The 24491-nt window shown below is 54.4% G+C and overlaps 4 protein-coding genes across 7 annotated transcripts; 2 read left to right on the top strand and 2 right to left on the bottom strand.

The window, feature by feature from the left end:
• Positions 1-7358: 7358 nt before the first annotated feature.
• Positions 7359-10661, top strand: CENATAC (centrosomal AT-AC splicing factor). Of its 2 annotated transcripts, XM_068418311.1 has the most exons (9): positions 7359-7642; positions 7716-7881; positions 7956-8018; positions 8162-8226; positions 8648-8753; positions 9106-9136; positions 9534-9617; positions 9713-9845; positions 10315-10661. In XM_068418311.1, the coding sequence occupies exons 1-9, from the start codon at positions 7359-7361 to the stop codon at positions 10358-10360; spliced, it is 978 nt and encodes a 325-aa protein (XP_068274412.1). In that variant the 3' UTR covers positions 10361-10661. The 2 variants fall into 2 exon arrangements, 1 of the variants encoding a protein (XP_068274412.1); XR_011049750.1 differs by lacking the exons at positions 9713-9845; positions 10315-10661 and adding an exon at positions 8363-8439 and having other exon boundaries at positions 8543-8753; positions 9534-9591.
• A 514-nt stretch (positions 10662-11175) lies between these two features.
• RPS25 (ribosomal protein S25) lies at positions 11176-13246 on the bottom strand. Its single transcript, XM_068418163.1, has 5 exons — positions 13097-13246; positions 12847-12942; positions 12127-12310; positions 11643-11741; positions 11176-11240 (listed from the first exon to the last, which is right to left on the bottom strand). The coding sequence occupies exons 1-4, from the start codon at positions 13229-13231 to the stop codon at positions 11647-11649; spliced, it is 510 nt and encodes a 169-aa protein (XP_068274264.1). The 5' UTR covers positions 13232-13246; the 3' UTR covers positions 11176-11240; positions 11643-11646.
• TRAPPC4 (trafficking protein particle complex subunit 4) lies at positions 13225-14944 on the top strand. Of its 3 annotated transcripts, none has more exons than XM_068418159.1 (5): positions 13225-13404; positions 13477-13651; positions 13728-13831; positions 13926-14052; positions 14484-14944. In XM_068418159.1, the coding sequence occupies exons 1-5, from the start codon at positions 13230-13232 to the stop codon at positions 14560-14562; spliced, it is 660 nt and encodes a 219-aa protein (XP_068274260.1). In that variant the 5' UTR covers positions 13225-13229; the 3' UTR covers positions 14563-14944. The 3 variants fall into 3 exon arrangements, with proteins under 3 accessions (XP_068274260.1, XP_068274263.1, XP_068274259.1); XM_068418162.1 differs by having other exon boundaries at positions 13728-13855; positions 13887-14052; XM_068418158.1 differs by lacking the exon at positions 14484-14944 and adding an exon at positions 14149-14317.
• A 2039-nt stretch (positions 14945-16983) lies between these two features.
• Positions 16984-24063, bottom strand: SLC37A4 (solute carrier family 37 member 4). Its single transcript, XM_068418157.1, has 9 exons — positions 23826-24063; positions 23477-23709; positions 21915-22158; positions 20020-20178; positions 19562-19647; positions 19106-19219; positions 18749-18814; positions 17574-17712; positions 16984-17279 (listed from the first exon to the last, which is right to left on the bottom strand). Exons 1-9 carry the CDS (start codon positions 23971-23973, stop codon positions 17113-17115), a joined length of 1356 nt encoding a protein of 451 aa, XP_068274258.1. The 5' UTR covers positions 23974-24063; the 3' UTR covers positions 16984-17112.
• Positions 24064-24491: the final 428 nt, after the last annotated feature.

Raw genomic sequence — 24491 nt, 5'->3', positions numbered from 1 at the left:
CAGATGATGCTCCAGTTGCTTAGCAACTAATGGTTTCCATGGAGACAGCAAAGCACAGCCTTCGGAGCAGTAAGTGAGCAGTGCAGCAGGGCAGGGAAAGATGCCTTCAACTCCTGCACTGATCCTCTCCTCCAGAATCACTCAGAGGCCTTGAGGTATTAGGGGAGTGAGAAGGGGGTGCCTTAAAGATACAACATCCCTGTTTCAAGCAGCAGTAAAAAGAAAAGGGTTGGGTTTTGTTTAAGCCTAAACTTTCAGTGACATGTTCCTCCTGATCTCTGTGACCCTCCACTAGCAGGATGAGGGAGGCTGAATCACACAGAGCAGTCTTAGGCAAAGGCTCATGCCCCTGTACAGGAGTTGTCCTGCTATAAGCAGCTGAATGCGATTTCAGCATCAGTTCTCACACACAGGGGCCGAGACATGGACACACACACACAGACTAACATCTTTAGGTTTTCAGCGCTGTCCCATAAGAAGCCATGTACAGGCACCCACCTGGCCCTGAACCAGCAGGCAAGAGGAGGTTTCCTCTCGGTTCTGCAGCTCCGCAACACAAACAAAAGTGACACTGGCTATAAAACATGAAGAGTCTCAGCAGAATAACAGAGATCAGATTTATGAACCTTAGCCCAAGTCTGTCAGCTGGTTCCTTCCACACAACCAGTTACTCCTGCTTAATTACCACTGCTCCCCGCACCGAGTCAGCACCCTACCGTTTCCGAGCATCGCAGCCATGACCTGCACCCCTCCTCACTAAATACTGCATGTGCTGGCAGTGCAGCTGCGCTGCTGCAAGCCACAATCTTGCCATCTCATGAGCTGAGCCAAGACAAGCTCTGTTTTTATTTTGAGAAGAGTGCTCTGGGACACTTAGGAGGGGTTGTTGATTCAGTACTAAGTGGTCTTCACCCCCCTCACATGACACAGGGATGGCCTGCATCACTGCCTGCTGGCAAACGACAGCCTTATGTGTTAAAGCTTTGCAAGCGTCTCAAGCCCCGATAGCACAGAAAGGGGTAGGGAAACTCACATCACGAAGGCAAGCCCTGCTCTCCTACCCTCCCCTCCATCCAGCCCCGCACTTCTGGCAAGAAGTGTCCCTTGCAGAGACAGCAGCAGACCATGTGCCTCGGGCGCTGGCTGCAGCACACGCACTCACTGCTTTTCTTTTCCCCTTTCCACCTGGGAGGAGACTGGCAGCACGTGCTCCCCTCCGCCGTGTGCCATCTCTTCTTGGCAGAAAGCACGTAAAATGGAGAACAGGGCAGACCCCCGCCTTGGGCGGCAGCTGAGCCGGGAGGTGGCACGTACTGTGGGCGAGAGGCAGCCACACCGGGCTCTGGGACCCCCGCGTGGATCGCTCAAAGCCGCTGACACCAAGATGCTCTGCGTCTCCTTCCTGCTCTCACTGCACACATTACTTTGCCCTCCCTGCAAACCCGGGGGAGGCCGGCTGCGACATCCAGGGGGGATGAAGCATCCTGTCGGCCCGCCTGCACCAACAGCTAATTTAGCCACGAGCAAGGTCTCCTCCCTGGAGCCCTGTCCTCATCCACCCGGCACTTCGGGGAGGTACTGGAGCAGAGTCACCAAAAAAAGTTGTGGAGCGTTTCAGACTCTGTCCCCTATGGCTTTCAAAGGGGGAAATCAAAGGGAAGCGCTGCGCTTTGTTCCGTGGGGGAGCGGCACGAAAGGTGAGCGGCAGCGAGCCCGGCAGAACCGGTCGCTTCAATCGTCCGCCAGCTCACCTTTGAAGTGGCTTTAAAAATCGGGGAGGAGGAGCAGAGACCGGAGTTCAGCTCTTTTACTGCAACTTCACAGAATTTGAGGACGTGGGGGGTAATAGGCTGCTTTCCCCCACCAGAAAAATAGCATATCTGTTCAGAGAGCATAGAATACAGCTAAAAAAAAAGGCTGCGATACTCATCGAGTGCATCTGTTGTGTCCTCATGTCCCGAGGAGGCTACAAACAGCTACGACAGAAGCAGCATCATCTACCTACAGTACTGACGGAGACACAGCCAGGCATCTGCGGGATTAACCGGGCACCCTGACACAGCCCCCGGTCCGGTGCCAATGGAGCGACCGACTCTCACCCGTTCACAGCCTCCTCTCTGCCTTGCGTTCCCTCTGCCCCTGCCCACCCGGTGCTTTCCCCACTGCCTCTCGCACGGAAAGGACTGGCTTTAACCCCGGCCCACGCAAATCCTCGGAGCTCTTTCTATGTTACAGTCACAGCTGCAGCACGGGGAATCGAAGCAATGCCAGCACAGCAGGAGTGGCACTGTGCGAGGACAAGCCAGGCACCTACCGCACACCCTGTACTAGGAAGATGAGGAAAAGTACCCATTACTTAATTGGAAATTAATCTCTGTTCTACCACAGAAAAAAAAAAAAATAAAAATAACACAGTTGATTGGCATGACCACTAATCACAAGTCCAGAGCCCCCCCAAGCCTACCGAGCTTTCTTCTACACAAGCACCATCAGCTGAGCAAAGCCAAGACAAGAGCTGATACCCTATCACCATGGACAAGCAGATGTCCCTCTGTACAGATTCAAACCTTTCAGGGGCTGTGGAATTGTCTTCATTTAGCCCACACCTGGGGCTAAACAATAGCAGTGTCTCTCTCACCCAATATCCCTTCCCCAAATGAGAAAGGGAATTGGGAAAAAGAGAGAGAGACTCATGGGATGAAGTTAACCAGTGTTAATGAAGAAAATCAATATAAATGACAACACAAAACACACAAAAAATATACTCATCCACAAATCACTGGCAAGTTGCTCCAGGAATCACAACAACAAACAGGGAGGAGAGCAAACCTCTCTTTTATAGTGAGCTTGATGTCAATGCTATAGAATACACCTGTGCGCCAGCCAGGGCCAGCTGCCCCAGATTTAACAGCTGAGGGCCTTGATCACCATGGCTGGCCACAAACTGAAACCAAATCCCAGTGAAACCAGGACAGCAATACAAGAGCTATTCACACCAGATATATAATAACACATATATAATATAAACATCACACCAGATATATATAATAACACATATATAATATAAACATCACACCAGATATATAAAATAACATATATATAACATAAACATCACACCAGATATATAAAATAACATATATATAATATAAACATCACACCAGATATATAATAAACACTCTGAGATGGAAGCCAAGTTACAGAGCTCCCCTATCTGTAGGGGAGTGAGCTCTGATCCAACATCTTTCATAAACAGAAGCAAGTCTCATTTCTCTGTCTTGCCCAGAAGACCCCACGCAGCACGTTCACACATGAAGCCGTAAGCCTGGCCAAAGACATCTACGTACACCTTGCACACACGAGAAACGCATGTGCAAAAGTCAGACACCCTGAGAAGCAATTGAGCAACCTTGCAGTTAGGTCTCAAATCTGAAATGTCTTTTCTCTTGATTTGCAAACAAGTCTTAATCTACAACACCAGGAGATGAGAATCCGCAAGGAAACAGAACCGCGCTTGTCCCCTGACTCCAAACCACATCCTTACAAAGCTTCCCTGGAGTTCTTGTGGTTACAAGGTGCGTGGGAGTAGGCGAGACCCGTTTTCAGTAAAACTATCCCCTCAATTGGCTTCCGCGCGGTAACACTCACCTGAAAAGCGCCGGCTTGGAAGAATCCGGGCGTCCAGAGCCAAGACACCTCCAGCTTGTCGCCTCTCTACATTTTCAGCTCTGCTCACGATGCAGAAGAGAGGTGCTGGCTACTTTGACCTTCTGCACGTGTCAGCAGGTTCTCTTCTAATTTCTGTTTCACCTTGCAAAGCTAGAGGGGGACCAAAAAATGAGATGGCTTTAGAAGACAAGCGGGAGCTTCTGGTTAAACCATAAAGCACAAGGAATCGGCAGTCTTAGATTTTATTTGCCACAAATTAGCTCCACCAGTCTGATCAAGATCCCTCTCACCTGGGAAAGCAGGGGTAGCAAGATAGAGCTCGGAGTTACAACACTTTCACCCAGAATACACAGTATACAAACCAAGGGGACTAGGATTCAGCAACTGAATGGCTGAAGGCAAAACTAAGGCCTTTAAGCCTTTTCCTAGACTTGAGGGAAAGGTTCGTGGTTGCAACTGTATATGTTTAAAACATTCTTAGGCTTTAAGCTGCAAAGCAATGCTTCTGCTCCCAGTTTTGCCAGCTTCATTGCAAGGCCTGGGCAGACCACAGGGCTCACTTCCCTGCTTTACCTGCTGGTACTAGAGCAGCCCCTCAAATCTCTACCAGTAAGAAGTAAACCTTATCACATGGGGGAATGCTTTCCATCCCTGTAGCAGAAGCAGGAAATATTAGCAAGCTCTTTTCACATCTTTTTTTGGGGAGCATCTAAGTAAAACTGTTCAGGGCTTCTCTGGGTGGAACACTACATTACATTTTTTGTTATATTCCATCCCTCCCCTTCCCTCGTGTTACTCACCAGCTCCACAGACCAGCGCAGCCTTCTCTAAGGACACAGAAACCTGGGGGAAGATGGGAGAAAGGAAGCTCTTATCAGCTGCAGCCAGTTGCTGCTGGAAGGCCTGCAGCTGTTTCTCGTCTCCTTCATTGCTCTGTAGCAGCTGTTGCTGGATAGCCCCCACCTAACTCCGGGGGCACCGGCTCTGAACCAGCTACAGGTGAATTCAATCGCTCCCTGCAAAATGCCAGCTCACACGGCCTCTTGTGGCCATGCCACACGCTCCGGTTATCCCCCGGCAGCTCTGCCAGGCCACTCTTCCCAGGGCAGCTCCTGAAAGGCGGCACAGAGAATGGTGTCCTTCCCACGGACAAGCCCATCCCCAAATATTCTTCTGTCTTTTCTTCCACATCGGTGCCTCACACGTTGCCCCGCTTGCTTTTCAAAAGCCACGCCTGGCTGAAGAGCAAGCAGGTCAAGATACTTCATCCGCACGCAAGGTCTAGCTATCACGGGACTTCTTTTACCCCCCCAAAATACTTACGCGGTTCTAAGACTATTAACATAGCTGCATCCAGTCTAGCACTCTTGTGCAAGTTTATTGTTGAAGTACCAAAGGTTATGTGGGTAGGTGAGGCATCAGTTGAGGGTGCATGTAGATAATCACAGGCTTAATGAATTACTATGCCTCAGCTGATGCATACACCCCTGTGTGAGAGTTTCACTCCAGACAGAAAGGGGAAAGCAACTTTGTGGAGCGACAGGTTGAGGGATATGTGGTAAATTATTAAACTATAGTAGCTGGATTGTTTGCAACACATCTCAAGTCAAGTACCGGGCTCCAGTTTCAGGAAGGGGACAGGATTTTGACTGGGGCATGCTCAGGCTTTTTTGAGGAGAGCAGCCAACCCAGCAGGTCCTGCTCACACCTGAGGGATGTGACAGGGAGCACATCGTCTGCGCTAACGACTGAACTTTGTCACACAAGGGTGGAAAAAGAAGTTATGCGAATGCAGCCTTTTGCATCTCGCAAAAGCCAAGCCATACTGGCTCGATATTTGTGAAATGCCTAACAAGTACCTACAGTACAAACTGTCGTGCCTGCTTTTATTGAAGAGGCAAAACTGAGCGTGCCTGATCCTTCTGTGCCCTTTGAAAGCTACCTTTTCAAGAAAACCTCGGTTCGGTGTTTGACTTATTTTTCGACAGCCTATCTCAAAAGATGCAAATATGCAAAGGGTGAGAACAGAGACAGTAAACAGTGCAGGAGCATTTGGCCCAAAGCATTGCAGAGCAAGTCTGCAGTGAGGAAAAGTGTCTTACCCTTTTCTTTCATCGTGCCGAAAAAAAACCAAACAACTGGAAGGCAAACCTTTGGTGCCAGGGTCACGGAATTCACTTTTAAGCCGAGATTCTCCCAACATCACGATGCTAACGTTATGGCACAATCTCTTCCGGCAGCTGTCAAAACCAGCCTCTTTCTGTCCGTCTCTCTGCTACAGACTGGCAGCGAGTCCTTGATGTAATCCTCTGCTACAAGCACAACCTGCATCCTCCTACAAAATGGTCAACATATGTAGAGAGTCTGAAATCTAATTGCCTGCTGGTACTAAGCCAAGGCTGGGATTTTGATTTGTAGTTACTCCATTTCCACCTGTGCCACCTACCTCCCCTGCCCCACGAGCAGAAGAGCGATGGTGAGTGGGTGAATAGGATGAGGCTGTATTACAACTACCCTTCAATAGCACAAACCACATTGCTTCGCTCCTAATAACTGGGACAGATTAGGTAGGGACCATGTGTGAAATATATGGTCAAAGAAGCAAAAACAATTCAGGAAGGTGCTGTCCCATAAGAAGCCACGTACAGTGGAGCAGGAGCCAGGGCACCCTGTCAACAGGGGACAAACAGCACATGGTCATGACGCAAGTTCTGGAGTTCACTGCTGGGTTATATTCTAGACCTGGACCACAGGGAGAGGATGCCAGGAGGCAGTCTATCCGAACCTGCTCGACCGAGCCGGCTGGGCGCTCCCTGGGGATCAGCTCCTTTCACCCACGTACCCATGAGAGCACAAAAAACCAGATTGTTAAAAGTGAATTGATCCCTAGGCTCAAGTTTAAATGCACACACTCGGACAGTAGCGTGCAAACCACCGCACAGGATGGCTCTGCAGAGCTGGGCACTAATATCACCTGAGCCACTGCAGAAGTCAAAGGGAGGGATACAGATGGCTGTCAGGCCCACACATGACAGCACTGTCTGTCTGCGCAGGACCCGAGTTAGGGCGAACAGTCTTTGAAGGCCTGGCTGCACTGGACGGCAGCACTGAGATGACCTCGATGCTGCAGTTCAGATGCTCTCCTTCAGTCAGGCCAGACTACACCACGAGCATCCTCTGCTCTTGCTAAATGTAAAAAAACCCCACTACTTAAGATTTTGGGAGAGCTGCGGATGGGCAGGAAAACAAAGGCGTCAGACCAATGCTACCAGACTGCGTCACAAGGCAGGTGGGAGGCCAGCGCGTTTCAGGGAGGTACGACACACCTCCACAGCGCGTTCCTAGTAACGAATAAACAGTATGACACTGAATAAAGTCCCCGACAGGCCACGGGAGAACAGCGTTCGCCACAGGCACATCCCCGCTCGGCACCAGACGGGGTACCGAGGGAAACGCCAGCTCGCTGTAACGACAACGGCCCGGTTTTTCCCGCGACCCTCAAGCCTGAACATCCTGCAGCGGGACCCGGCCACCTGCGACACCGGGGCTGCACACCGAGCCCTAGGGACGGCTCCAGCCGGGCCGCGGCCTGCCCCGGGCCCGCTCGGCAGCCCCCGCCGGGCGGAGGGAAGGGCCGGCGGTGTCCGCCTGCCGCGCCTGCGCGCTGCGGGGCCGGGCCGGGCCGCGCCGCCATGGCGGTGCACTACTGCGGCCTCTGCCGCCGCACCTCCTTCTGCGGCCGCCGGCACCTGTACAGCGCCGCGCACCGGCGGCGGCTGCGGGAGGCGCTGGGCCGGCTGCAGGAGGAGGTGGCGGCGGCGCGGGCGGCGGCGGGCGCGGGGGCCGTGCGGCGCTACGACCCGGCGGAGCACGAGCGGCGCGTGTGGTGCCTGTGCTGCGGGCGCGGCGTGCGGCGGGACGGGCGGCGCGGCGGGCTGGCGCTGCCGGGGGCCGGCCTGCTGCAGCACCTGGCCGGGTACGCGGCGGGGACCGGCGGGCAGCGGCGGGGCGGCCGGGCCGGGCGGCGCTGACCGGTGGGTGTCCCGCAGGCCCGAGCACCGGCGGGAGACGGCGCGGTTCTGGCGGGAGAACAGGGCGGAGGCGGCGCTGCGGGAGCGGCTCCTGGTGCCGGCCGAGGAGTACGAGCGCTTGGCGGAGGCGCTGGAGCGGGCGCTGGCCGAGCACCAGCGGCGGGAGGAGGAGCGCATCCGCCAGGTACCGCCGGCCCCGCACCGCCCGGCCCGGGCCCGCACCGCCGGGACGCCGCCTCACCCGCGCTCCCCCCGCAGATGGCGGCCGGCATCCGGGAAGCCGAGCGCAGGCAGCGGGAGACAGTGCAGGCCGCCCTTCAGGTCGGTGAGCCGTATCCTGCCCTGGCTGCACCCCGGCGGGGACCGGGGACGGGGCCACGCACCGGCAGCGGGTGCTCTCGGGGGGGCTGGGGGGGGCTCTGCTCAGTACCAGAAATAGTTGCTTTTTCCTGAATCACACTCAGCTTCAAACAGAGCCGGAGCTGTGTGCAGGACCGTCTGTCTGCAGCCCCCCTGCGGGACCCGAAGGGTGAGAACCATTTTCCTTAAATCGCTGCTAACCCGCACCCCGCTCCACACGCCACACCACAGCAGCAGCCGTTCTCGCTCGCTGCTGCTGGTGCCAGAGTTGACACTGCCATCACCAGGATCTTGCGCTCCTTCAGATCCTTCACAAACTTTTACCCGACTATAGTAAGCGCCATAGCCGCAGAGAGATACTGTCCCGTCCACTCGTTCGTGGGTAAGCACTAACAACCATAGAGAGCGAGCACGGTGATAACATACAACCGTTTCACGTGATCGTGGCCCGAGAACACATTCTCCTTTTCCTTCTCACCGCAAAGCTCTCCAAACACAAACTCTGCTCCAGACACCTCTGGACGACCATCGCCTGCCCGGCTTCGACAGTCACTCACCTCTCAGACTGCCTCTTGGCTCCTGTATTCCAGGGACTCCTCCCATGACGCAGAGCAGCCTGGCCCGAGTGGGACGCAGACAGGACCCGACTTAAACTGGATGGAACCAGGCCAGGCTTTGACCTTCATTGGCCACCAGGTAGGGGTGACTTGATAATGAGCAGGACTTGAATAACCACAAGTTACATACGGCCTGTTACAAAGCAAAACAAGGGGCTGCAATCTCTGTCGCTGGAAAAGGCAGCTCCGCAGATGCAGGTGAGCAACTCACGGAGAGTTTGTCATCCAGCGTTAACTGGTGTTCCAGTACACAAACATTCTTTAACACGCACTAAAAATCCAAATGCTCCTTCGAGAAAGCAAAGAGCCTCCATCTGCGTCTTTTTGTAACAGAACTTGATACTGGAAGGGAACGCACCTAGTGCCATTCTGTTTAGAGGTATTCTTAAAAGCATCAGTTACTCACTAGTGTTTCATGTTTCTGTTAACAGGAAACAGAAGGGAAAGGAAATGTCCACACAGGTAATCACGCCCGCTTCGTGGCTCATTTGGTTACTGTCCTGCTTGCAAACGTAGCAGGGATAACTGAAAGCAATTCTGAAGCAGTTACAGCATAACCAGGAGGCGCTCACTACTCTTTTGCTAATATTGGACATACCAGAGGAGAAGGAAACACTTCTGTATTATGAAATGTACGCTCCTGCTGTGTGGAGCCTATGTTTGGGGTGTGATCTGCCACGGCCTTAACCGAGGCAAGCCGGCTGCTTTTCCTTACAAAGACTGAAGTTTACTTTTCCTGCGCTGCCTGCTTGGTGGGGCAAGCTGCAGGGACGGAGCAGAGGGGATCCTTTTCCTTATTCCGAGCTATGCACTTAGGGTAACTTCACTGGCCAAATACATTTTTCCTGTGATTTCTTAGGCGCAAAACCTCCGTGGCTAACAGAGGAAGAGGATGGAAGTAAACCACAAATTGGACCTTCGTACGAGGAATTTCTAAAACAAAGTGAGTGGCTTGTATACGTTTCAGTTAACCTTACCACACTAAAGAATCAAAAGCAGTTTGACTGATAAACCTTCACCAAACATCGTATTTTTTAGAGGAGAGGCAGAAGCTGAAAAAGCTCCCAGCGGAGCGTGTTGGTGCCAACTTTGACCATACCTCTCAGACAGGCGACAGCTGGCTCCCCTCCTTCGGGCGGGTGTGGAATTACGGCAGGAGGTGGCAGTCCAGGTAAGCTTCAGAGCAGCACGGACCGAGGCCGAGCGGAGGGCGTGCAGCTTCCTTCCATGCAAGCTACTCGCAGAGCAGGCTTTGCGGGAGCAGCAAGCGTAAGGAGCTCAACGTGGGCGGAGGGTTCGCTGCTCCTGTCCTGGAGCGGTGCACACGTGGGTTGAGAGGTGAAGCACGGTCACGACTGCAGAGGCCGTGCTCGCAATGGTGTCTGCATCGTTGAGCTTGGCTCACCTTTCAGACCCGCACACATACACACACTTGTCCTGCTGGCGCCTCGCAATACACTAGAAATCTGTGTCAGCTAGCTGAGGAGACTGCTACAGCTCACTGAGATAACTGAAAAAAAACAATTGAGTGAGCTGCTGTTCTAACACTATGTACAGCGCTGGCTTACTTGTTAGATGAGGCAGCGTCCATTACCTCTTTCTAAAGGCTGTTGCATTCTGACTTCTACGCTCTCTTTCAGGCATCAGTTTAGAACTGAATCAGGGGAAAAGAAGAAAAAAAGGTGATCAGAAGAGGAGCACCAAAGAAACCGAGCTCTGAATGTCGTGGAAAGGTGGACTGTAGGTAGCTGCAGCTTTGCTGCCGCTGCTGCCACCAAGTTTAGCGTTATTTAACATATACACCTAGATGAGTTGAGTCCCCTGGAAGGCAGGGTGACCACAGCGTTAATTCCAAGTCAAGCACTGTTACTGAAAGCTACTCTGCCGGGAGTATCATGGCAGATCTGCTCCCCCTGTAACGGACAGGCAGTGTATATACTGCTGACGTGTAACATCCCAGTAAAGACATAAATTTTTGAAAAATAAACTTTTAATTTGTGTTACTTTCACTCTTTCTGCCTCATCTAAAGGATGACTAATTAGTCCTCAGTAGAAGAAAGGAGGCCTTAGAGACCTTTGCTGTGGGCAGTTCTTAGCTTTAGCTTAAATAAAATACAACCTTATTTGGAGCTGCTTATCTATGCTTCCCCACTAGACACTGACCTGATAGTGTCAGAGATCTGCGGGTACGGCTTGTTTTGCAGGAGTTTACATAAATAATGAAAATGCCCCACTAGCACCTTCTCGATCTATGATGCAAGAAATGGGCTACCCTTTTCCTCCTACTAGAACCAAATATGCTTTAACATCACTGGCTGCTGTAGATGATGCTAAAGTTCCTTCCCTTTTTGCAATATAAAAGCATGTTCACGGTACATTTGTAACACTATAATAAATGCAAAAACTCGCTGGTAGAGGAAGACAGCCGTGACCAGACCAGAATCCACTATCAATAATGCGTCAATAACGAAACATACGCATTCTTGAAAAAGCAAGAAAAATTATTTCAATAATTTTATTGTGTACATCTACATATGACACATTGTTGACGAGGTCACTGGAGAACCTGCAAAGCAAGGAGTCCCAAATCAGACAACCAGGTCAAAGCAAGCGAGCGCAAAGTGAACTGCCTGAAAGCTCTGCTCCAACAACAACGCTTAGTGACGCTGCCCCGCGACAGCAGGGAGGGCGCACGGCCGTGCACCCCGCAGCGCACAGAGAGCGCACAGCCTTCCCCACCCGACAGGCAACAGGGACAAAAACAGCCAATTGCTCCTTAACTCTGGAGAACCGCTGTCTCCAGTCACGCCAACCAGGAAGTCACTCGGAGCACGAGCGACATCCTCTGAACGTCTGGAGTGACGGCCCATCCAAAGCAACGTGGGAGTCATCCAGTACACGGCGTGTAGCCGTTTGTTCTCCCCCAACAAAGTACAACCCAGCTCCTTCGCAGCGCCCGCCGTCTCACCTCCCTACGCGTCCTCCCCTGCAGCAGGTGCGTCTCCACCTTTTGTGTTTCTGGTGTAGATCACTTGGGCTCGGTGCTTGGACACCAGTTTGATCAAACCTAGGAAAAAAAGGAAATTTGAGTGCGCGTGTACTGGAGGATGCCTGGGACGTCGTGCTCCCTTCTAAAGTGGCAGACTGGACAACGTCCAACAGGAAACACCAGGGCACCCAATGCTACACATGCTTATACAAGGCTTTTCTTCAGGTCTGGGAGCGCTCACGTCACAGCCCGTCCTTCTGGCACTATTTTCTTAGTATAGCAACGCCAGTGCCTGCAGCAGAGCCTCTGCTCCTTACTTTGGAGCACTTTTGAGTTGCAAGCTAAGGCAGGGGCTTGTCAAAACCACGCCAATTTACATACTTCAGGGGCAGCATAAAATCTTCTAGTTGAGCATGGAGAAGAAAACACCCAGTTCAAGCAGCTTTCAGTTTTGAGCACTCACCTTTGCTGAGCAGCTCCTGGAGGGCAGCCCTAGCCAGGGAGCCTCGAATCTTCAGTCTCTCCGAGACAACTGCAGGTGTGATGAGCTTGTAGTTGGGCACTTCTTTGCACAGTTTGTCATAAGTGGCCTTGTCAAACAGCACAAGGTTGTTCAACTTGTCTCTCACTTTCCCCTTGGACCACTTCTACTTGAAAAGAGAAAAAAGCCACTTAGCCATCTTTTAAGCAATAACAACAGACTGAGCTTTGGGACAGCCTAAGAACTGCACCGTCCAATGTCTGCATATCACATCCCGGATTGGAGGACTAATGGGACACACAAGATGGTCTTTATAAATGTACACGTTGCAGAATATACCCACGGCATCTCTCACGAAAAGGAGTAAAGCCTTTGGTTATTCAGCTCTGATACCATCGTGTGCAAGCCATGGCCAGATGATGAAACAGCTCCTCTAACAAGACAACGGCACCCACCACCCAGACCAGCACAGCACCAGGGGCGCCCAGCCACCCTCTCTTCAGGCCCGGCCACGCCGCACACGTGGCAGGCCTGGGGAGTCCCAACAGCCTCCTCCGAGCCACCAGGCTCCCGCGGCCCCGTGCTGCGCTCCCTGCGAGCCCGGCCACCCCCCGCGCGTCCTCGCGGCGGGCTCCGGGAGGGCCGCGCCTCGGGGCCTGCCGCCAGCGAGGCCGCCTCGGCAGGCGCGGCGCGGGCTCCTACCTTCTTCTTGGCCTTGCCGCCGGACTTGTTGACCGGGTCCTTGTCCTTTTTGGCGGACTTGCCCGCGTCCTTCTTCTTCTTGTCGTCTTTGGGCGGCTGCGGGGGGAAGAAGGGGGAGAAGGGTGGGGCGGTCAGCGGCGGTGGCCCCGCCGGGCGCTCCGGAGGGGCCCCCGCCCGCCGGGAGCGGCCCCCGCCGCTCAGGGGCCGCCCTGCCCGCCCGCCGCCCGCCCCGGCGCGGCCCGGCGCTCACCATGCTGCGGCGGCGGCTGCTCCCCAAGATGTCGGCCGAGAAAGGAAGCGCCGGGCGCGCGGGCGGGGGAAGCCCCGTGCTCGGGGGCGGCTTCCGGGGCACGGCGTGACGCCACTTCCGGGCGGGCGGCGCCATGGCGATCTTCAGCGTGTACGTGGTGAACAAGGCGGGCGGCCTCATCTACCAGCTGGACCACTACGCGCCCCGCGCCGACACCGAGAAGACGTTCAGCTTCCCGCTCGACCTCGTCCTGCGCCCGCACGACGAGCGCGTCGTCGTCGCCTTCGGACAGCGCGACGGCATCCGCGGTGCGGCAGCGGCGGGCGGGGAGGGGCGGGCCGGGCCGGGCCGGGCTCGCTGACGCCGCGCTGTCCCCGCAGTGGGCCACGCCGTGCTGGCCATCAACGGCGCCGAGGTCAACGGGCGCTTCACGGCGGACGGGAAGGATGTGTTGGAGTTCCTGGGCAACCCCGCCAACTACCCGGTGTCCATCCGCTTCGGCCGCCACCGCCTCTCCTCCAACGAGAAGCTCATGCTGGCCTCCATGTTCCACTCGTGAGCCGGGGCGGGACGTGGCAGGGCAGGGCGGGGATGGCGGTGGCGGGGGGTGCTGAGGACCGTCTCCCCGCAGGCTCTTCGCCATCGGGTCGCAGCTGTCCCCCGAGGTGGGGAGCTCCGGGATCGAGATGCTGGAGACGGACACCTTCAAGCTGCACTGCTTCCAGACGCTCACAGGTACCGTCTGCCCAGGGGCACCCGGCACCGCTCTGCTCCGCCGGGGCTGTCGCAGAGCTCGGCCTTCCTCACGCTTCTGTCATTGTGACTCCAGGGATCAAATTCGTGGTTCTTGCTGACCCGAGGCAGGCGGGGATAGACGCCCTCCTCCGCAAGATCTACGAGATCTACTCTGACTTTGCTCTGAAGAATCCTTTCTACTCCCTGGAGATGCCAATCAGGTAAGGAAAAGCCCACTTTTAATAACACAGCCGCAACCCCTTGTCACCTTCTGCCTGTGCAGTAACGTGCTGACTGACAGCCCTTACGTTAAGCAGCAGAGCAGACCCAGAGGCTGACGGAAGGGGGAAGACACAGCACACTGCTGCAGGGACGGGACACCGACCTGTCTTTCCAGCACTGTTCTGCTGGGGGAGCGGGAGGTGCGCTTCCTTGGTACCATCCCTGCTGTCCTAACGTAACCCCGGAACCCACGCAAGAAGCTTTACTCGTACCTAACGGCCCAGCCAAAGTTTGACAGCAGTCAGGTTGCTGCCTCATGACTTACGGAATCTCTCCTTGAAGGATGCAGAGCCAACGATGTGGAGATCCTGTCTTCGTTAGCCTGTTCCGTAGGTAAAGTCATCCCCTTCTGCATTTTTGTCTGTTTCAGGTGTGAGTTGTTTGATCAGAACTTGAAACTTGCTCTGGAGGTGGCAGAGAAAGCCGGACCCTTCGGACCTGGATCGTAGAGAAAGCCTCGCCTGCTGCACGCACTCCTTTCTCTGAAGAGCGGGCCCTCTCTCTTCCCTGGCTGGCCTCTCCCGGAGCTCTCTCCTCAGCAGCAGAGACTGTGTATACCCCAAACGTGCTTCAGTATCCCCCAAGATACCGTTTTATCCCCTTTCTTGTGAAATTTACCTTAAACAGATGCATTACTACTGTTTACATTGGGCCAGAGGCTCCCTCTGCTGTTGCAGCTCCACTGCCCTTGAGCAAAGATTAAGGTGCAGGTCCGTGGCCCCACCAGTCAATTGTTTTTTTTCATTATTGTACATATGTATCTTTCCTGTAAAGCTCTAACTTATGGTTTTGCGGAGGGTTTCTGGGTAGAATAAACATTCCTCAAGGAGGCAGATGGCTGTTTGTTTTCTGTTGACAGGGTAAATTTGCACCAGTAGCACCTCGAGAGGGTAAGTGGGTTCTGCTTGCACTGTTCTCCATAAGACAACCAGAGCCCTGGTGACACTGCTCCTTTTTTTATTTCACAGATAGCAGAAGATCATATAATTAAGTACAAAATGTAAATCACTTCCATTGTTTTAATTAAGGCTGGCCACCTACTCCCCATGCAGCTCTACAGGCTGGGGGAAGAGTGGTTAGAAAGCGGCCCAGTGGAAAGAGACCTGGGGGTGCTGATCGACAGCCGGCTGAACGTGAGCCAGCAGTGTGCCCAGGTGGCCAAGAAGGCCAATGGCATCCTGGCCTCTATTAGGAATAGTGTAGCCAGCCGGTCTGGGGAAGTGATCACCCCTCTGGACTCGGCACTGGTGAGGCCGCACCTTGAATCCTGTGTCCAGTTCTGGGCCCCGCACTTCAAGAAAGATGTTGAGGTGTTGGAGCGAGTCCAGAGGAGGGCGACCAAGCTGGGGAAGGGTCTGGTGGGTCTGACCTACGAGGAACGGCTGAGGGAGCTGGGGGTGTTTAGCCTGGAGAAGAGGAGGCTCTGAGGTGACCTTATTGCAGTCTACAACTACCTGAAGGGAGGTTGTAGTGAAGTGGGAGTCGGCCTCTTCTCCCGGGCAACTAGCGATAGGACAAGAGGACACAGCCTCAAGCTTTGCCAGGGGAGGTTCAGGTTGGACATTAGGAAGAATTTCTTTACAGAAAGGGTCATTAGACATTGGAATGGGCTGCCCAGGGAGGTGGTGGAGTCACCATCTCTGGATGTGTTTAAGAAAAGACTGGACACGGCACTTAGTGCCATGGTCTAGTTGACAGGGTGGTGTAGGGGCAGCGGTTGGACTCGATAATCCCTGAGGTCTCTTCCAACCTGGTTGATTCTGTGATTCTGTGTGTGATTCTTGCAACCAAGCTGTTCAGCAAAGTACCTGCATGCAGGTTCTTCATGAGATAAACTTGCCTTTTCCAGGACCCTAAAACAGTAAATCCTTCCACGGAAAAAAACAGGAATATTCAACAAAATCCCGGTTCAAAACCTGAGTCTACTTATTGCAAAGAGTGCTGGGCCTGACTGCTCAAGGCTGCTGGCTGTCAGCGGTGGCTCTGCTAAGGCCGACTCTCAGAGGCAGCCTGAGCCCCTACCCACAGCTGTGAGATGCAGCTCTTGACCAAAAACATCCTGGACTACACACCTTGTACTGAAAAAAACCAAGCCAACGCTAGGAATACCGGCTTTCACAAGACCCAGCTGCAGAGGACGCGGCAGTAGCTGCTGTCGCAATACCTGCTGCTGGGTCAGTTTCCCTGGCTGATTTGCAGAGATCTCACTACAAGCTCACTTGGCAGCAGCTGCCTCCCTGCAAATCATTAACACTGTACACAGAAATCGCCCCGGGCAGGATCGGTTCCACAGAAGGAGCCTCTCCAAACGCTCTCCCCCGAAGCGCCAACAATTTCTTGGAAACGTGCCCGTTTCCAAGTGCTGCGGCGAGCCCTGCCCAGCACCGCACCGGCGCTCGGCTCGTCCGGAGCAAAACACCCTCGCTCCTGACAGCTAATTCTGGGCAAACCTAAAGCCACGCTGCTCTCAAACCAGCCGTGAGGCTGTGCTGTAATCATCATCATTCACTGCTCTGTCGCTGTTCCAGGGCCAAGAGCGTGCAGGCAGCTCACGCCTCAGCAAACCCAGGCAGCTGCGCTTACAGCGGCCGGGCGGATGAACCAAGGCGGGGTTCACTTCAGCACCCCCCAACAACGAGCCTGAGTTAACTGTCAATGGCCCAGACGAACAGCAAGGACAAAGCTAAATGTGACAGCACCCGAAGCCGGTCCGAGTACTTTTAGTGGAGCAGCTCAGGCTTGCTTCACCAACAGTGCTGTGAGGAGGAGGTACAGTAAAATCATTGCAAATGTAAACGAGCTGAATTATCACATCTCGAGGGAAAAAGTGATCAGTAGCAGGAACCTGGTGCCCTCTCCGGCACCGGACATGGATGAGAAATTGAGACATTTTAATCTAGGTTGCAGCAATAGGTAAACTCACTCCTAGGCCAGTGAAACGGAAAACGAGCGTCGTTCACGTCTGCGTGGGAGCACCCTTCTCACCGAGCAGCTTATCCTCAGTCGGCCTTCCTGGGGACGCGGCCCATCTTGGTGCGGATGTTCCGCAGCAGGAAGAAAGCCACCGTGCTACCGGTACAGGTGATCTCGGCGACCCAGAAGGCTGTGGCCCAGCTGTAGTGCTTGGCGATGGTACTGAAGGGTAGTCCAGCCAGAAAACCCCCAACTGTCAGGGAAAACAAACAGAACAGCAGCAACGCTTGAGCTTCTCCATTTCATCTGCCAATACTTGTTTTTATAAAAATTTTATAAAAATTCCCCAGGCCTGGTTTGAACTTACAGCACAAGGCAAAACCCCGTCAGTTACAGCAGGAAGCATCCCTGAGGCTTCCAGCTCTATTTTTTCTGCTTCTTAGGTGGCTTCCTGTGATCAGTAACTTGGCACTCAGGGGCTAGACCACGCTTTATCAAGAACACACACGGGTTTTGTTTGTTTTTTGGGGAAACGGGCACTACTCACCGTTGGCCATGAGGGCCACTATGGCGTGGGAGGTGCCGCACAGATTGGCCGGGGCACTTTCGTTGGCTATAACCCCAAACAGGGCGATCGGCCCGTACGAGCAGAACCCAAACACAGCTCCCAGAGTCAGGATCCACAGCTGTCAAGACAAGTTAAGATCAGAAACAGGATCTGTGCATCTTACCACCGTCAGTCAGCAGCTGCTGACAAACCTCAGATCCCACGCACGCTACGAGGAGGTTTTGACATTTTCGACCTGGCAGAAGAGCTCAAGCCCGTGCCAGACCCCGCATACACACGGCCCAGCTGCACCTCCACCACTCCGGCCTGTCAGCGAGCGCGAGCTCTCCTCTCTCCTACGGTTCTGCCCCCTACACCGTGCACACGCGATACACGCTGTTTTACAAGGAAGATGTTCTGCACATTGAGGAGAGATGGGCAACGAGCCTGCGAAATCACGAGAGCTGTGAATCGAGTCGCTTTTAAAAAGATCCTGGAGACACCAACTAAAAGCTTTTCTCATTTTAGATGCAAGCGACTGATCAGAGCATCTTTATTTGTGAGTCGCCGCTACCTGATAACCTCTAATGTTACTAAACAAACACAGAAACAAAACCAACAAACCCCAGCAGTCTGAACTTTGGTGTTAGCTTATGCTCCAAGAAAACCACCCGGCTCAGAATTTATAAGTCACTTCTGAGAGGACAACAAAGGCTGAGTGACTTGCCCATCTCAGGATTACCGCAGGCTTTTTGAAGTATAAACACCATTTCAAGGTGCCCAGAAGGAAGCAAGCGCCGTCTTATTTTCCAGATGGGAAACAGAAACAGAGAGTTGGGAAAGCGCTTGCCAAAGCAGGAAGGCACCCGCAGGAACAGAATCATTCCCCCGACCTCAGTCACTCAAATGTAGCGTAAAATGGCTGCATTTCACCCAATGAACAAAGGTCCTCAGATACCTCCTATATAAGAACTTACAAATTTTATGTTCGGACTCTTGAAAGTCAGTTAGCGTACTCAAATGATAAGAAAAGGTTTCTTTTACAAAACTTACAGTACTCTTCTCAATGCCCTGGTTCTAAGTTCTGGAGCGCTAACCAACCTCCCAGAGTAGGAAAAAGGCAGCTCAGCGAAAGCAGAAAACAGGCAGAGGGAGAAAAAATGCAAGGCAGAAACCTCATGTTCTTTTAGGCCTGTAAGATGAGCCAGAGGTTGCAAGGCTACAGTCCAGAAGTGATTTTCCTGCAGAAGAAAAAAAGGAAGGGAGAAAAGAGGTTTCACTTGTTTAGCAATCATTAGGGCAGATGCAAGTCACGTCTACGCTACAGCCCGTAACGCAGACTATGTGAGCCAACTTAGTCTGGTCTGGACTGCTTCTCCTGCCTAAGTTAGCCCTCTCTGCAGCGCAAAGAAAAGGCAAACCTGCAGTTCTTGGGGAGGGTGAAGAAAACAGTCACGCTCCCTGTCATCAAACTCCCCGCCGTTAACGGGCTATCCCTACCACCCACGGTCAGCCGCTCGCGCGGGGATTACCTTGGGAGAGTCGCCTGTGACCGTGATGCGGAAGAGAAACATGGACATGCACATCCCGGCCATCATGGACAGCAGCAGCGCGTGCCGAGGATTCCCGTAGCTCGACAGGCCCACCTGCAGCACAGGGAGGGAAACCGAGCGTTGGAAACGGGAAGGGCTCCTTCCATCCTGTCCTCGCAGTAACTGAGGCCGTCCGCGCAGCCCCGTCACAAACACGGACGGCGCATCAAAAGCGCCTTTTGGCGAGAGCCCTTGGTTTGGTTTAAGGACCGCCCGCAGCCAAACATGGGGAGCAATTCTGCTCCACTACTGGTGCAGGTATTGGGGGGTGTGTGTGGGGGGGAATCATCTTTAAGCACTCACGAAGGAAGCTAAAAACAAATGTAAAAATCCTGAGGCAGCTCAAAGCAACGCTGTGTCAGCTGCCCAGCACACCCGAGGGCCCGGATTACTTACTCTTGCTACCGCTCTGTCGGAAAGGTATCCAGCAGCAATGCTTCCCACCAGGCCCCCGATCTCCAAGGCACTCATGTAGGAACTACCTAGAATGTAGGAGAAGAAAAGAACAGGCCGTCAGGTTCGGGCACAATAGCAAAGCCTTAGACCAAGCTCGACTGCTGTCAGCTCACCATGAGCTCAGAGCAGCTCTGCCAGCTCATCCTCACACACGAATGCCCATCTGCCAGTCCCAGGAGGGCCCTGGCACAAGACAGCACTGGGGACCTTGGCGCACACAGTAACTTCATCAGCGAGTTATTTCAGTGACTACATGTATCTAAACGGACAGGTAGGGGGTAAGCAAACAAGCCCCTCAGATGGAGGTGCTTGCGTCCTTCTGCTGTACCCAGTCGAGCTCCCTGCCACACCTCCCAAACTGCAGCCACAAAGCCTAAAAATGCAGCTTTGCATCTTACCCACAAGCATGGATTGTCCCCTCTCCTGGATCAGGAAGAGCTGTCCCCAGTCGGTACAGCACGTTTTCACTCCAAAAACCACCAGGTAGCCTGTTGAGAGCACCCACAGGTACGGCGAGAGCAGCAGCTCTGTCAAAGTGCTGTTGTCGCTGGAGGACCCTGTAAGGAAGATCAGGAGGAGCGTTACCGCTGCCTGGGCACAGCTACTGAGCCACACCGACCGAGCGGCACCGCAGACAGAGCTGCAAGCAGGACCCACGCACGAGGACATCCTTACACAGGGAGATATTCATAGGTACTCAGAGTGAACAGCTTTACCTCCCCCTTGTTCTGGGTTTGCTGTGATTTCAGAATCTTTTCTGTCAATTTATTCCACATTCATTAAAGATTTCAAAAGAATAACCAAAACACGACTCCCAGTAACTTTCGGTATTGCGGTTGCCAATAAACCATTCACAAAGGTTGTTGGAAAAACAACCTGCTGCTCGGGGTTTTGTGCTAATGTTTTTAAACTGTGCCCGTGAAAGCCACTACAGATACCCGAAGATGCTGACTTTCGGTTGCTACCTTGGTTTTTACATCAGTCTTCCAGGAATGCCGACAAACCCACCTTCCACAGGGAACGCTCTGGGGAAGCAATATTGTTTTCTTACACCAGAAGGTCAAGTCTAGCAGCACAGGCATCGCAGGAGCGTGGAAGGCAGGCTGCGTTTCCACTGGCCTTTAAAATCCTCCAGCAAACCTGTGTTGCAATTCCCCCTCTACTTGTTCTGCTTTCAGAGAGGCACCGCACTCAGTGGTCCGAACAAACATTTACTAACTAGATGTCCTGGTTAGGACAGGAAACACTGAGCAGAGTCCAGCGCAAGCCAGGGGTCAAGAGAACGCACGGCGGGGTGAGGGGATGTCTTCGTTCAGCCCGCACCCAGGGCTAAACAAAAACAGTTTTTCTCTCACCCAATGTCCCTTTCCCAACTGAGGAAGGAAATTGGGAAAAAGAGGGAGACTCGTGGGTTAAAATTAAACAGGTTTAATAAAATAAAGAAACCAATATAAATGCTAACCCAAAACACACAAAAGAATACTTAGCTACAGGTTGCAGCAGGTTGTCCAGGAACAGCAATCGTCAGCAGTGAGTTAAAAAGGGAGACCACAAGAGAGGAGAGCAAAACCAGCCCCCCTCTCCCCCCAAACCCTCCCTTTTATAGTGAACTTGATGTTAATGCTATAGAACACACCTGTGGGCCAGCCTGGGTCAGCTGCCCTGCATTTAACTGCTGATGGCCCTGATCACCACAGCTGGCCACAAACTGAAGCAAAATCCCAATGAAACCAGGGCAGGGGAGAACTGCCTGTCCTCTGCCAACACGGAGGAGAGGAGGGTCAGGCTGAAGGAAGTGTTCCCTGCTGTTGTGTTTTTCCTCTCTCTAGAACTCCCCCGAGACTCAGCTCACAATCTAAGCTAACGAAGGCCCAAGAAAACCAGGGTACTGTTAGCAGGAAAACATTAAACAGGTGGGGAGATGAAACAGCCACAAGCATCTCAGCAATGCACACGTGGCCACTGGCAGTCCAGGGAGCAGGACTAATCGGTGGTCAGGCTCCTCCTCTGCTCTGTCGCGACAGTCTCAGCAGCCCCTACACTGGTCCCTTCCCCCAGATTACACTGGGGCTGGGTTTATACGATTCATAACTTCAATACAGCAGCTTGACCGTTACCAGAGTAAAGCTGCTGAAAATAACCCCTCACACATGCCCACCAGGCAGCGATTTCAGGATCCGTGAGGGGCGGGGGTCTCAGTGCACCGAGCGCGACACATTTGCGCCAGAACACAGACAGGAGGCACCGCACCTCCTCCCGCGGCGGCCTGCTTACAGCGCAGTCTCGTGCTCACCTTTCTTCCCTTTCTTGGCTCCGGGTTCAATGTTGGGTAGCCCAACGTCCGACGGCTCGTTTTTAATCAGGACAAGGCAAACAAAAGAGACAACCACGCAGATGAAGCCAGAGAAGGACAACGTCACGCGCCAGTCGTAGTTCAGAGACGCGAGAGCAGCGATGATGGGGCCCAAGCCTCCAGCCAAGTTCATGCTTGTAGACAGGATTGCCCACCACGTCCCAAACTGGGAAGGCTCAAACCACTGTGCAACAACAAGAAAAATGGCATGAGGTCTCAGAAAGGGACTGACACTGCACCTGAAAATTCTCAGTCAAGGCCCACGCTGCGGGTTTGGGGCCGTTCAGACCCAGATCTACAAAAGCAGGTAAAGGGAGCGCCTACCCTTCGCTACCCTGGTCACGCAGGGAACTCCAAACATTACATAAGTGTCATCCACAGGAGCCTGACAGGTGCTCACAGCGCGAGCCAGCTCGGAGTTATTTCCATGTACAGATGATGAAACCGAGACGTGGGCCAGGAGAGGCACATTTAAGAGCGCACGGTTCTACGTACTCACTTGCTAGGGACAGCGTCCTCCTGGAAAGGTCTGCTGGCACCGGGTCGTCAAGGGATACGCAGGGAGTCACAGGGTAACTTCAGGACTCGCTGCTGCATTAGGCATCAGGCACAATCGGCCCTGCATTGCTACGTGTGCTCAGAGCCTGAACCACCTGGGTGGTGGTTGTCAGCAGGAAAACGTCCGAGCGCCACATTCACAAACGTCTTCAGAAAACACTACCCGTATCGCTTCTGTTACCTGGGAGCTCGCTTTCTGCGCACACAACCACCCCGACAGTCCTTTTCTCGCCAGCTAGATGAGCCTAGATGCCTCGCAGAAGGGCAATGCAGTCGTTCATCTCCCCTCGCCCCGCAAGTACGTGCGTTCCTGGATTTTGCATCTTTTAAGAGAGCTCAGCAGACAGCTGACCTCCTCCTGCCCTGTCCTAAGGCGGAAATCAACCTGTGCCATTTAGACTGTCACAAAACCCAAACACATGCACTTAGAGGCTCGACTCACGCTGTTCCTCCATATGTTACACGGTTTTCCACCTGAACGGGCTGCAATTAGCAACCTCCGAGTTCCTGAGCGCCCAGATGGAATTCTGCCTATTGCCCCTTGCGCAGCAACAAACAGCTGCAACAGCAGAGAGGTGACCAGACCCCTGTCTTTGCGCTTAAAATACCGAGTTCCAACAAATTACACCTCTTAGAGTGAAGAAGGTTTGCTACCAGGAGATATTATCAAACAGAGCTAGAATCAAGGCACATAAATACAAGGACTAACAAACTGTCTGAACCTTTGCTAGAACAAGCAGAACCACGGGCGTAGAAACTTGCTCCGCACGCAGAAGAAAGCACAGCGAGTGGTTTTGACCTCCCTGACTTGACAGAGGTAGGAACAGGTGCAAACTCCTCTGAATTCGGAGCGTTCCTGCAGGTTGTTCTGCGCAGCCCCGCTGCCGGGACAGCTTCTAAGAGCCGCCAGAAGCTTCCCCCCGCCCTGCCCAACACACACTTACTTTCCGCAGGATCTTCCCGCAGGGCGGCCAGCCCAGGCCCTGGGCCAGGCCGTTGAGGAACCAGAGACCAGCGAAGGCCGTGACGGTGGAGCTCCAGGAGAAAACCACGTTGACCAAGCCCACCATGAGGAGGCCGGAGGAGAAGAGCCAGCGGGCGCTCATCTGGTCGGAGAGAACGCCGCTGACGAACTTGCTGATGGCGTAGGCTGCGGACTGGCTGCTGGTGATGAGACCTGCGGCGGGGCCGCGCCTCAGCCGGGCGGCACGGCGGCCCGCCCGGCCGCGAGGGCCGGCGCCGAGCAGGCAGGGCAGCGGGGGGCCCGGGGGCGGCCCGGGGACCGGCACTCACCCAGCTCGTCCTTCCCCAGCGGCACCTCGGCCATGACGGCGGGCATGACGAACGAGAAAGTTTTGCGGTTGAAGTAGTACAGCGTGTACCCGACGAACATGGCCGCGAAGATCACGGCCCGGTACCGCCCGTACCGGCCGGCCGCCATCCCGCCGCGCTCCTCCGAGGCCGGGCGAGGCCGGGCCGGGACACGCGAGGCGGCCGCCGGGCGGGCGCGGACGGCGCGGGCGGAGCGACCCGCCAGAGCCACCGGCCGCTGCCCAGCACCGCCCCGCGCGCAAGGCCCACCCCGCCCCGCCGCTGCTATTGGGCCACCCCCGCCCCGCCCCGCCGCTGCTATTGGGCCACTCTGCTCCGCCCCGCCGCTGCTATTGGGCCACCCCCGCCCCGCCCCGCCGCTGCTATTGGGCCACCCCCGCCCCGCCCCGCCGCTGCTATTGGGCCATCCTCAGCCCGCCCCGCCGCTGCCATTGGGCCACCCCGTTCCGCCCCGCCGCTGCCATTGGGCCACCCCCGTTCCGCCCCGCCGCTGCCATTGGGCCACCCCCGCTCCGCCCCGCCGCTGCCATTGGGCAACTCTGGCTGGCCCCGCCCCGCGGCCGGCCCCTCCCGGAAGTCCCACCCCTCCAGGAAGTCCCGCCCCGCAGGGGAGTCCGCCGCTGCCAT

The sequence above is a fragment of the Nyctibius grandis genome, chromosome 25, assembly GCF_013368605.1.
Source record: "Nyctibius grandis isolate bNycGra1 chromosome 25, bNycGra1.pri, whole genome shotgun sequence".
Taxonomy (NCBI): Eukaryota; Metazoa; Chordata; class Aves; order Nyctibiiformes; family Nyctibiidae; genus Nyctibius; species Nyctibius grandis.
The sequence above is the reverse complement of the archived record's forward strand: the minus strand, read 5'-3'. Positions and strand labels throughout refer to the sequence as shown.

Coding starts and splice junctions, on each gene's coding strand:
- CENATAC (XM_068418311.1), top strand. CDS start 7,359: ATGGCGGTGCACTACTGCGGCCTCTGCCGCCGCACCTCCTTCTGCGGC. Junction 8,754..9,105: donor TGACCTTCATTGGCCACCAG/GTAGGGGTGACT, acceptor TTCTGTTAACAG/GAAACAGAAGGGAAAGGAAA. Junction 9,137..9,533: donor GAAAGGAAATGTCCACACAG/GTAATCACGCCC, acceptor GTGATTTCTTAG/GCGCAAAACCTCCGTGGCTA.
- TRAPPC4 (XM_068418162.1), top strand. CDS start 13,230: ATGGCGATCTTCAGCGTGTACGTGGTGAACAAGGCGGGCGGCCTCATC. Junction 13,652..13,727: donor CTGGCCTCCATGTTCCACTC/GTGAGCCGGGGC, acceptor GTCTCCCCGCAG/GCTCTTCGCCATCGGGTCGC. Junction 14,053..14,483: donor TCCCTGGAGATGCCAATCAG/GTAAGGAAAAGC, acceptor TGTCTGTTTCAG/GTGTGAGTTGTTTGATCAGA.
- RPS25 (XM_068418163.1), bottom strand. CDS start 13,231: ATGGCGCCGCCCGCCCGGAAGTGGCGTCACGCCGTGCCCCGGAAGCCG. Junction 12,943..13,096: donor GCAGCCGCCGCCGCAGCATG/GTGAGCGCCGGG, acceptor TTCCCCCCGCAG/CCGCCCAAAGACGACAAGAA. Junction 12,311..12,846: donor GCGGCAAGGCCAAGAAGAAG/GTAGGAGCCCGC, acceptor CTTTTCAAGTAG/AAGTGGTCCAAGGGGAAAGT.
- SLC37A4 (XM_068418157.1), bottom strand. CDS start 23,973: ATGGCGGCCGGCCGGTACGGGCGGTACCGGGCCGTGATCTTCGCGGCC. Junction 19,648..20,019: donor GGGACAATCCATGCTTGTGG/GTAAGATGCAAA, acceptor CCTACATTCTAG/GTAGTTCCTACATGAGTGCC. Junction 17,713..18,748: donor CAGGCCTAAAAGAACATGAG/GTTTCTGCCTTG, acceptor TTGTCTTGACAG/CTGTGGATCCTGACTCTGGG.